Source organism: Melopsittacus undulatus, chromosome Z (assembly GCF_012275295.1).
Source record: "Melopsittacus undulatus isolate bMelUnd1 chromosome Z, bMelUnd1.mat.Z, whole genome shotgun sequence".
Taxonomy (NCBI): domain Eukaryota; kingdom Metazoa; phylum Chordata; class Aves; order Psittaciformes; family Psittaculidae; genus Melopsittacus; species Melopsittacus undulatus.
In genome coordinates, this window is record NC_047557.1 from 86,244,916 (window position 1) to 86,257,832 (window position 12,917).

At 36.2% G+C, this 12,917-nt stretch overlaps 1 protein-coding gene across 1 annotated transcript in view; it reads right to left on the reverse strand.

The window, feature by feature from the left end:
- Positions 1-12,917, reverse strand: part of FTO (FTO alpha-ketoglutarate dependent dioxygenase) — a 244,348-nt gene that overhangs the window by 164,506 nt on the left and 66,925 nt on the right. The window contains exons 5-7 of the mRNA XM_013129797.2: positions 9,687-9,766; positions 7,819-7,962; positions 547-666 (exon numbers count right to left, since the gene is read on the reverse strand). Of these exons, the coding sequence (XP_012985251.2) occupies positions 547-666; positions 7,819-7,962; positions 9,687-9,766 (344 nt within the window). The remainder of the gene's footprint in view (positions 1-546; positions 667-7,818; positions 7,963-9,686; positions 9,767-12,917) is intronic.

Here is a 12,917-nt window from a genome sequence, read left to right on the forward strand (position 1 = left end):
GTCTGTTTGCAAGGAAAGTAGGGATGTACCTTCAGTACACAGAAATCAGAATCATCACAATTATTCAAGAAACTATGATCTCCTCTTGTTGGTTCTAGCTGTGGTGTAAGTGTGGAGGTGGGCTACAGACAGATAGTTGTACCTCCAGACTATCAGTTGGAGTCTCAGCTTTCCTCAGATGCATTCACCGCTGTTGTTATTGGCAGAGCTGCCAATCTTGCTGTTGTATGACAAAGCTGACAATGCACCATTTCATGTACCAATTCATGTGATGTTAGTATGTGACTGTCATGTATGAGGCTGTCAAACTTCAGAAATAAAGTCAGGAAATAAATCTTGGGAGTTTCTGATCTTGATTTGCTCACATTTCTTCTGACTACTGGGGGAGAAAAGTAAGAGGAGAAAGTGGAAGGCTGACATTGATTCTACTTTTCATATGTTCTGAATAAAATTTAAAACCTGTTACTACAGTACAATTAAAAACATAATTGTGAGTGCTCTCAGAACTAAGCTCCAGAGGTTTTAGAAGATAAAACTAGTACTTACCATAATCTCCATTTTTCTCCAAAATTCTTCTAACTTAGCAATAGGCTTAAGCCACCAATCGGTGCACTTCAAATACCGCTTGCCTTGAAACCAAAACTGCCTAAGCCACTCAAATTCAACCTGCAAGATAAAAACATATGGTAGCATAAATATCTGTGTTCATTATTTGGGGCAGTAACGGGGTAATGCATGAATCCAACTCTTTGTGAATAACCCAAAAGAAAAGGAGATGGTTAACAAGGTACTCATTCCTAAATGCATTGTTACACACACCTGTTTGTTTCTATTCCACATGAATTTGTGATGACCTGAGCTACTCCCTTCAAACCTAGAGTAGTGCAAAACTCAACTCTTTTTCTTACATGTGGTGTATGTACAACGAAGATTAGATGCTTGGGTTTAAACGCAATTCAGGCAAATATGTAACAACCCTGGCTTACTTTGATTACCATTGTGCATTTCAAAATATTTCAGTCATATAAAAGATTGAAAAAACTTACAATATTAAAATTGCTAGAACACAGTCTAGCCAATCAGTGTGGAATGAGAGCATGGCATTATAATGAACCATAGTTTACTGAACAATCTGGTTACCAGATCAGCTATCAATAACTTTTGAGTTGACTGTGTGTCCACCTGAGACATGAAAGTGCCCTGAGGAGGCAGGCCTGGGGGAAAATGGGGTGGCTGAAATGGCTCATGATGCCTCCTCCGAATCTCCCATTCAGCTAAACTCTCCAACGCAGAACAATGTGCACCTACCAGAAGTAGAAAAGCAGGTCCCAGCTTTTGGGGGGCATTCAAAATAACAGGTTTTTCTATGATGAAGCTTTGTGGAAACCATGCTTTATGAAGAAAATAAATCCCCTACTGAAGTAATAAAAAATCCATCAGGAGCAAGCTAATAGTTTTATTTAGAATAATGCAGCAAATGATGTAATATTTCACTAGTTCATGTTTTTGAAAAATTGTATATGGATGGCCATCAACTTTAAGACAAGAGAAATATTAGCTTACTAAAACACAAATACGTAACTCATTAAATATTCTTTAAGCAAAATAATGCCATTTATCCTCATTTCCACTGAGCCTTTTTTCCTTTAATAGCAATCCATAGATCTGGTCTTTAGAATTCTGTATTTATCTTTGTTGTGGTAGTTACATTTCACACCAAGTTCAAAGCTGCTTTAATCATTATTTGTACCACAAAGAGGTTTTTGTTTACCCCTACTCAGCTCCAAGGATGAAAACAAGCACAACCTGCCACAGAGCAAAAATAAAGAAAACTGCCCAAAGCTGTCACCTGAGGCTTTCTTTCCTGCATGGGTGAACAGAAAGGCTACAGAAATCTGAAAGTGTTCCATGTAACATTAACTAAATGTTTGGTCAATGTATGTTAAAGATTACAATAAAGATACTTAAATTTGCAGTGTATAAATAAATATTAAAGCAATTTTATTGGTAAAAATAGAATGAAATTATTAGTTGGTAGCCATAGTTCTTAAAATATTTTTCAAAAACCTGACTGCTAGCCTAGTGACTTTTGAACACAGAAGTTTGATGACAACTTCCTAAAAAAAAGCTGAAGGAAAGTTTGCTTCATCTACAGCATTAACAAGGTATAAAGGATAACATTATGGTTTGTTAAAGAAAATCACACAGATTTGGGAAGGCTGCACATATCAACAGTCATTCGGAGGTTTAAGCACTTGATACTTATTTTCTCTCTCCTCCCTCCTTCCTGCTTCATTCTGGTTTTGCTGGCCTCTACCTCATGATGTCTGGCAAACAGGTTCCATGAATGAATCACATGAGGCCAGTAATCAATAAATTAAAATTTAAAATCAATATTACAATACAGCACATTGTGACATGAATATTTTAGTCAATCTGATTTTTGACTAGTCATGTTGATCTGTTACATAAATCAATGTAATTTCAGTCTAATTCAAGCCTGGCATCTTGGCTAAACTTTAAATGTATCTCGATCCTACACAGAATACACAACCTGACACAGAACAGCTGCTCTTTAAGTGTAAGAGGTAAAGTTTAGCAACAGGCTAGTTAGTTTTCTGCAGGATTAGCTGGTCTCATTGGAGGACCATGTACCAAACTGCAACATCTGGCCATTTAACGATGTGGACTACCATTTAGGAGGGCTCTCAAACTCAGGTCCACATTCGTCTCATTATGCTCCCACTGAGCTCTAAACTGAGTTAATAAAATGTGGGTAGGGGAGAAAATCAATGTTTCACCCACCAACTTAGCAATCAAGCTGCTTGGCAAGTGACTGCTCTGAACTACCACCTCTGAACAGGTAACTGTCTATTCTGGGGGGAAAAAAATCATCTTGATGATGCAATGGTGGCATGATTTCTCTTCACTCTATTCTTTTTTAGATATATGCAAGCATAAATTCTTAGATTTGCTAAAAATCTCAAGAAATTTCAGTTATGCCAAGTTTGTTTGGTATTTTTAGTTAACACATGAACACTTCTTACAATACCTCTATTACTAAGTACACGTTTTGACAAAAACATATGCTATAAATTTTCCAAGTTCTCTTAAAAGCTGTATGTCCTCTTGCTTTAATAGAACTCTGTTCAGTAATATCTTTTCTTGCAGTAGGAAGGCGCTCCTGTTGGCTTGCCTCTTTGAATGAGCCCTCCTGCTAGCTGTACCAGTAAAAAAATCCCACAACAGTAAATACTGGAGAGAGATAAAAAAGCTCAATTCTAGCTTTAGTGGAACAGAAGTTACAGAAAATTCATCTCCTGTGATAAACCAAAAGAAGTTAACAGCTCTTGCCAAAGATTTTGTCAAAAAGTTTTTATTTGGAGACTGCCATGCATCAGAGCAAACTTTACATATTATTAGAAAGTTTTTACATGACTGAAGAGGACAAAACTTAATATAGAACTTTATATGAATAAACATATAAAAGCATGTATGCTGAATGTTTGAAGGATAATGTTCATCTCCTAATTCATTTTCACTTATGTCTGTGCAAGTAAGCTCAGAATCGGGCCTCATATATCTAATTTCAACATATTTTAAAGTTGTCCTTTAACCAATGATTAAAGGCTAGTTTTAGGTTATAGTCAATACTGGGTGGTAAAAGACCAAGAGTAGCATTTGACATTTTGTGAGGCAGTGCTCTTCAGTCAATTATTTAAAAGTATTGGTTATTAAGTGCCACACATGTAGGTGATCTATATTTCCTCTTTGCTGTACTAGCCAGCCACCAACCACACTGTCAGCTCACGGTGAAGTGCTAAAACATACTAACCTTCCTTTGCAATGACCCCAATGTCTAACAACATATACCTTAAACTTGGCTAGCTCAGCCTTCTCTACATCCCTGTGCATCCCTTTGAGAAGTGCCAGTACTTCTCAAACAACAGAGCAACTGATTCAGTCTTAAAGTTTAATCACAGTAAATTAGGACTGATAATCACGGCTGAGCAAAAACCCTGATGAGGACAAACCCCTACCTTTTCAAACTCGACTATTTACTTTGAAACCCGCTACATTATCAACACAGTCCCCAGATGCTAAAAAAATACCTTCCTTTAGTTTTTTACATCATAGTGAACATTCAATTATTAGCTTGGTATTGGCAAATAAAGAAGCCTTGAAACTACTTCATCCAATATGAACTGTCACCAACTTTTGCATTACTCTGAGCAAGGAAAACGAATTTTCTTTGAAATATGAAGAACAGGCTGGCAACGATCTTTTCTGCACATTTCTTTTTACATGTATGAGCATTTACATCATCTGTCCAGCAGTGTTTTATTACTTTAAAAAGCATTTACTTGCTAATGGGTTTCCCCAGGTCCTCTGTAGCTCTGTTTGGGACATACCCAGCCACTGTATATATTTTGGAAAGTGTGATTCAGTAGGAGTAAGAGATTCACATTCAGTAAACTCTGTGAGGTTATTTATTTCAGGATAAATTATTACTGATCAAACATCAATCTGATTGCTTAAAGAGGTAACTTCAGTCTCTAACACTATTAATGCACTGCTGGCTATAATACTTCACAGCCCTCCAGGTAACTACTTCTGTTCACCCAGCTACACTGCTCACTGGATACCCTGCCCTTGAAATATTTGTTCAGACTTCAAACCCACAAGCTACTCAGACAAGCAGCACATGAACACCCTTAATTAGGGTTATCTTTACTTACAACTACAAAGTATATACTGGTAGTGAAGTGACTCACACTTCTAACAAACAGCACATACCTCATGATTACTCAGATATTCCTTTGAAGGCTGTTTTAGTGAGGGAGACCATGACAACAAAGCTAAGTCTCAAAAAATATTAAACTTCTACCTGGCTGCCCACTAGAGATGCTAAAAACCTCCTCAGGTAAGCATCTTTTTCAACAGGAATACCTCTGTCAAGCATCCAAGACAGGGCTCTGATAAATGAACCCTGTGATATCTAACATCAGTAAAGACATTTCCCACATACACATCCATACCTCTTTTAGAGGTTTCTCTGCCCACCACAAAAATGGAAAAAACTAAGTCTCCACCTATGCTTCAGATCTTTTCTTCAAACTCACTTTATCAGCAGTGCAAGTCAATTTTCCTGCCCAGGAACACAAAGGTGAAGGCACAGAATCATACCTCATTCTTTCAGACTTGATCTTAAGCTTCTTCCCTCTAGCAGACACAGATAATTCATCTAGTCCTTATTTGACAGAACACTTAATTTCAGCACAGACTGTGAATCTGGGGTAAACTACTATATTTTGGCTTAGTCACACATAGCCTGAAAGTACTGTGATGGGTTTGTATCCAGTTAATGATCTCCAATGACTTATTCAGAAGTGTCAGCAAGAGTAGTAGAAAACCTAAACCCACAGCATTTCAGGAAGACGAAGAATCCAGTACAATAGCTGCATCTAGTTATCTGAGTGAAACCCTATGACAAACTTCATTATGATAATACCTGAAAATAAAATACAACTGTATCACCCCTTCTGGAGATGGGAATACTACCTAACTTCAAGTTCATTATCTGTGAACCAAAGGAACAGAGTAAAGTCCACAAGGAGGTTTAGAACTAGCACAGAAGGCCGTGTATCAGACATAAACACACAGGCAAAATTGTGTGGTAGTTCCTCATTAATTTGTGTTTGGTTTTTTTTTGTGCAACTTTGTTTTTTTTTGCATTTAAAAATACTAACAAACTAAGGGAAAAAAACCCCACACAAAACAACATAAAACCCAAACAAATGACCATGTCCTGCCCATGCTGATCAAATAGACTAATTTTCATTAATAAGCAGTTTGATTCTATAAAGAAAGAAAACCTGCTCTTGTTCTTTACCTGCCTGAGAAAATTTGAACCCTGAAAATACAAAATTTCTCATACAGTGAGTAAAAGAAAGTAGGAAGCTTTTATATGAAAAAAAAGTTGCATTAGCCTCACAGATCTGCATGTTTTTATCTCAGTGATGTTCAAAAGAGAAATGTGCATTTACCACAGTGATAAGCCACTAGTGATTTTGTCTACTTGTGCAGCAAATTCATGAAATGTAAGCAGCACTTTGACATACAGAATTTATCCTTCAAGTGAAGAGGTGACCCTGGGATAAAAAAAAATTAAAAAGAGGTGAGCAGGCACTGTTTTTTCAAATGAAATATAGATCCAATGTGTCCACTAAGTCTAAGAGCACAGTATGTACAAGTTAGACAATGATTTCTGTTACAGTATATCCCATATGCGTAACAGAAAACATCCCTGTATGTCACACAGCAAAATTACTCAGGTGACTGCAAACACCAGGGGCTAGTCTTTCACCTGATGTAAAAGGCACATGTCTTTGATGTTAAAGGACCGGTGCAAATTTACACCAGCTGTGCATGTGGCCCTAGCTGTGCAAACCACATTCGTGTGTAGTTTTATGGACTGAGCCTGATTAATGTTTTGTAAAACCCTGCATGCATCAAACTTCTTCAAATTGCTCTAGGAGCTGTTTTGCTAAAAGTCAAGGGTGCAGATCTTTTCCCATCACTACGCTTCATTTTACCAACTGTAAACACAATACAGATTAAAATGTGCTCTCTGAAGTTTTAGTAGCAATATACAATGGTATATTTCCCAGCAGATAGCAATTTAAACATAGTTTACACAACTTCTAATTTGAGTGAAAATTACCTAGGTACTATACGGCTTCTAAAGTGATCATACTTTGTAGAGAGCACAGCTCCTTCAAAATATCTGAATACATGAGTGATGTAAAAACCACTGGTATTGAAGCAAAAAGTGGTTCAGAAGTTTGTTAACTGGTTGCTATAGCTGTTTTCAAAGAGAGATGAGTGCTTTACAGTTAGGAAGAGCTAAAAACTGTGAAGAACAGTCTTCTAGAGCAGCTAGTCTGACATGTTATACTCCTAACACATCACCCTAACTGCATTTTCTGTAACTTTAAAATAAAAAAATAAGTACTAAATTTACCATCTTCAGAAGCACTACCCTTGTAAGAAGACAGAATCCACTATGTCACATTTCTGACTCTATCTACTACAAGAGAATAAGCCAAAATACATTTCTTGTGATACTGCCTACATTTATACCACAAGAAAAATAACCCATTTCCACAGTTTCCCAAAATATTGTCTGGTATTTTCAGTTGATTTGTCAAATCAATGTGCCTGTTAAGACTCCTGATATGTACTTCTAGCCAGAAAGCACTGCCAGCTTTAGTGGAATCCTGTGAAAATTCATGTTATACTTGTCTATGTTGTAGCACAGAACAACCTGTTTAGATACATTCCCCACAGTTATTTCCACTGTATTTTCTTCAGAATAAACTTTAAAGCACATACTCACAACTGTGTCACATCTGGCATTCTGTAAAAATCTGGTTCAACACCTGAGGAATAACTGAAAAATTTTACCTGCTCTTTCCCTCTGAGTTTTTTCAGCTTTCCTTTTCTGTCAGAGAAGCATTAGAGCAGTTTGGTTCATTCACTGCACCACCAGATTTGGTGTAGTACTACTGAAACCACTCTTGTACTCTACCAGCAGAGGGATCTTAAAAAGGAAAAATGAAAACTTCATGGGAATGAAAGAATCAATCCATGTTAACCCCAATTACTGTACCCAAGACAAGCCCCCACCCCTGCATTTCAAATTTGTACAGAGCAATGCCTTGTGAGCAGCTGAACACACTTAATTGCAATTAACTCCACAAGCACAATGCACCTCTCAGAACCTGGCTGAAGTATTTTCAGGGTAGATCATCTCACCTCATTATGTATTTCTTCTGCTTGCTTTATAACAGCAGTTTCCAGTGATTTCAAAGATAAAGCCATTGAATCCAGGTCAGTCTGCAAATTCTGGAGTGCCAGTTCACATTGTCCAAATATGTATTCCAATGTTCCTCTTGAACACTATAAAGATGCATTAAAATATACACATATAGCTATTTCAGATTACTGAACTATTTGCTTCTGAAATGAGTGAAGTACTTCTTTAATTCATGACCTTTTAAACATAAGCATAATGCCTCCTGGAGTGTCTACACAGTTATTAATGTAAATTATGCAAGAGCCTAATCTATCAAACATCTAGCCAATCATTACAGCACAGACTGAAAGGTGAAAGAAAATAATTTCTTTTCAATTTACTTTATGAGTATAGTATACAAAACCTCAGTCATACTTCCCATTGTTTCCTAGCCAGTTTTTGACAGTATTTCAGAATAAGTTGTATTTGCCCAGTTGTATGGGCTTCTAGTAACAATAAAATGGACCTCAACATGCAGCCTGAGAGCTGTTTGCTTACAAGGTATAGAGAATATGAATAAAACAATTTTGCACTTCAGCTCCTTTTGTTTTCATTAAATTCCCTTCAAACTTAAAAGGAAATTTGTAAAATTCTTTTGAAACAAAAGAAAGAAGATACCTTTCAATTACTTTCAATTGTAAAAGTAATTTAACTTGTACTGTCAGTTAAGTTTCCAGGAATAATCTTGAATAAGGACCCTCTGATCTTATATGCTTTGTAAAACATATTTCCATACTATGCAACTTGAAGTCACAACAGTTTAGAAAGACAAAGCATAATCACTTAATAGAGAAACTTTTCATACTGTAAAAGTAAGTGTGAACTTTCCTGCAAAAGTAACACAGAGAGAGGAGCAATACGTCAGAGCACAGAATGATTTGATTTAAAAAGTACAGTGGACTTTATGTCAATGCCCAGTTCAAGCAAGCAGAATCTATATTTGTCTGGGCAAAATCGTACCTTTTTATGTTACAACTTATACGTATGTTTATTTCTATGTTTGGTGCTATTGCTTCATTTCCATTCTTGCACAAATTAGGAAAAATAAGGGGGGGGGAAGAAGCCTATGGAAACATATATCTCATTTCAATAGCAGTATATTTTGCCTTGCTGAAAGAAGAAAGTGGCAATTGTTATTTTTTTAAGTATCTTTTTACAGCACTGCCATTTTAGTTGTATGTATGCTTTCCCATTAGAACATTACATTAACAAAAAGACTGATAACACCATGGAAAACAACAGGGAAGAGAGGTCTATTTAATAAAAAACTAAGCCAAAAAGGTGTCTGCACTTGTGAATACGAGACTGAAAACTTGCTTTCTCAGAATGACTCTGACATAAGTGACTCTATCACTTTTCAGCTTCTTTAATCATCAGATGCACAGAAAGATCCAATTTAAAGCATACTCATGATTACTCTTAGTTGTTTTGACCTCCTAAAGGACATTTTCGCCAGTGGACACTGATGACATGTTTTGAGTATTTCCATCTCATCATGAATATTGCTTTTCAACTAGGATCAGGATATGATCATAGCAAAAATGTTTTAAAACATTTCAGGTGAAAATACAGTTGTTGCTACAGCTTGCATCAGTAATCCACAAGGTCCTGTGTGCCACTATTCTTAAATCCTATGTGCCTAACTGTGAATTTGGTCAAACTACCAGTACAGAAACAAGTATACCTCAATACAAAAATAAGCAAATAGCAGTTGTTCAAGAAAACAGTTTGAGACATAAGCACAACTGTGAACCACAGTTCTGGATAAGACAACATGATGCTACATATTCATACCAGAGTATTAGCTTTATGAATGACTGATACTTACCTCTGCCACTCTGTGAGTTGAGCTAAATCGAGGTGAAAAGCCAGCCAGAACACAGTGCTGATGTGTCATATTGAGGTCATCTAGGGACAGAGTAGAAAACTGTAAGTACAGGGGAAATTGTACTTAATAAAATTTATTCTGGCATTAATAAGAATTAAATGCACTACAGTAAGCATTTAAATAATAAAAAAAAAAGATAATTCAGTCAGATAGAACTAGAGTTCTTAACAGAACTCTAATGGTTAGCCAAGCATGATAACTATTCACTGTTTGACACAGATATCTACTCATATTCATTTTATCCCAGTACATATAGATCAGAAGTAGCACTTTCCCACCTCTCATGGGGAAAGTTCAACTAAACAATTATTTCAAAGTTGAGGATCACTTTAAACAACACTCAGAAATCACAATCTCTTTCCTCAAAAAAAAAAATTAAACAATACTGATATTTCTTGGGAAAAAAAAATCTTAGAAAGAAAAAGGACAAAGTTGTATTATTTCATCTTTTTACTCAAAACTTATCTGAAGTTCTACGTTTAGGTCAGAGTCAGAGCCAAGACACTGGGAATTCACAAAGCAGAATCTGCCCAACGACGTATCTCCAAGCACTGCATTTGTGACTTTCTGCGACCTGCCAGTGGGCTGTCATAGACCTGAGTTCACAATGTGGCTCCTCAAACCCTATAAACAGAGCCTACTTGTTTGCCATCAGGTCTATTGAAATCATTATAACCAAAGAATGCATAAATTCTGATAAACTAGCACTTTTTAGGGGGAGTATATTCTTCTGGAACAGTTCAGACTAAACCTAGTAACCACATTCACTGTTACACTGAAACCCAGTCATTAAGTGCTTTCAATTCAAACAGCTTTGGTGTCAAAATTATGCTGATCTCTCAACCTTAACAAGGCATGCAGGGAAATCTACCAAAAATTTCTGTAAGAGCACTCCTGGGTTATAGTTTTGTAAGCTAGTAGAAAGACACTAAAAAAACCCATACAAAACTAGGTGATCTTAAGTGGCACCCAGCAAAAAACACCATAGAAAAAGTTAGAAGAGAACACAAATAGAGACCTACAAGATGCTAGTTAACTTAGAGTCTGTATTTTCAACAATATATATTCTTTCAGGGAACAGTGTTATGGAATAGGTTTGAATTCTCATTGAGAAAGTTTAGATGAGAGGTTTATTTTGTATTTGCATCAAGTTTGCAGATAAGTACAGTTGAAAAGCTTGAAAAAAATGCTCCAAAACATAAAGAACGTAGGTAAAAATTACTTTCTACATAAACACGAGGTTTGAATTGCATAGAGCCAAGTCTTACAAGGGCCACAGAACAGTATTGTCTCTGGGCATTGCAATATTTGAATATCATGATCACTTTCAAGAAGAACTGCAACAAAAATTAAAACTGAATACTTCTACCAGCCCATTGAGTGCCCATTCACTGTGGTGAGTTTTATGTAGCAAACACAGCATTAAAAGTATTACATTTTGTTTTGCACCTTTATTTAAACCCTTCGCAAATCTTTCATTGTAGAGCTACCCCTTGAAATTGCTTCCAACTGCCTCTAATTCTTTATGAATCTTAGAAAGAAGCCTGCAATTTTGAAGTTTATAATTCATCTAAAACTGTAATTGTAGAAAAACAGTTGAAGCTTCATGGATTGCATGTCTTCAAGGAAATATGAAAAATATGTTTTAGGTCTTAAAAGATTACAGTAAAGTTTTGCTTTTCTTCTTCTTCTGAAAAAAATACATTAATTGGAAAGAAAAAGTACTCTTCGTTAAATTGGTCATTGTCCATTTGGCAGTAAAAGCTTTTACTCAGATACAGAACACTACATCAGATTACTATTTTGGTGTCAGAGCCAACCCAAAACTATTACCTTCCTTGGGCACCCATGTCAAAACTACCATGGCACTCTAGTGGTTTTAGGTAAAATATGATACATATGGAGTTAACATCAGTTTTACAGGACTAAACACAGATCTGTGAGGCCTGAAAACACAGCCTCTTCAGTGTTATGCATAAAATACATGCATATAAAAGTAGGAGCATATGTATCAGTCCTGCTTTGGAATACTGCATGCAGGTGAGTTACCTGCCTAACAGTTTTTCTAGATTAGTGGTGAAATAATAGCCAAAATTGTGCCTTTTCTGCCATGAAACTGTGGGCCCTTATCTTGCCACAAATTCAGGACGACTACGGCAGGGCCATCTCATGTTAATATTTATTACAAAAACAAAACCCCACAAAACTTGAGTGAACCATATAACGCGTATGAGAAGTGACTTTTTATTTTAAATCACTGCTAGCATCAGCTTCTTGCCTTCCATGCTTACGAGATGCTTACACCAATTAACTAACTGCTAGGTAAGAAAAGTTTTGAGAATTGAACTATAGTTTTCTGCTTGAATGACTGTTCCTGTCCCAGAATTTTCTCACAGCCATGGAAAATGCTGTCACTTGCACAGGCTATTTTTCTTACAAATTATTGAACTTTTAAATATTAACTCAACTCTAAAATTAAATCAGAAAAGCTACTTAAATCTAATACATGCTAACGTGTAATCCTGACCAAAGTGAATTTTCTCAACCAAAGCCGAATCACACATATTAAAGCTATTAATATTTACCTGTATTAAGAGGATACCATTGTGCCACCAATCACTGCACAAGTGTGGATGATTTCTTGCACTTCAGGCAGAATTATGCCTTAATCAGTTTCCCCAGACTATAAACAATATGGCAAAGGGCTTGTTTGCATTCAAAGGAATACAGCTTGGTTGGTAAAAGGCACTTGTGTTCGAATGCTGGAATAAAAGAACTTAATTTTTCTGTGTCAGATGGAGCACCTAAGAAACAAGGGCGACTATTTCCTGCACACATGTATATGGTGCAATCTGTATTTCTTTTAAATGGATTTTAAAAATTTTTTTATTTCTACTGTTTCTGCCTGCCACTTCCTAGTGAATTATCTGCCACTTTACAACGAGATCCCATTATAGGGCTGAGGCGAGATCTATTAAAATAAATTAATCACATGTATGATTATGTACAGGTGGCCAAAGCCACCTTGGAAAACAAAGTTATTAACTTTAAATGTTTTTAAATACTTTGGAGGTCAAATTCTGATTTTACAGATTAAGTACTAAGCAGTCATAAAAATGTTGAGCACAAGACCTGAGTAGTTGCAAATGCGCAATTATTTAACACTGGATT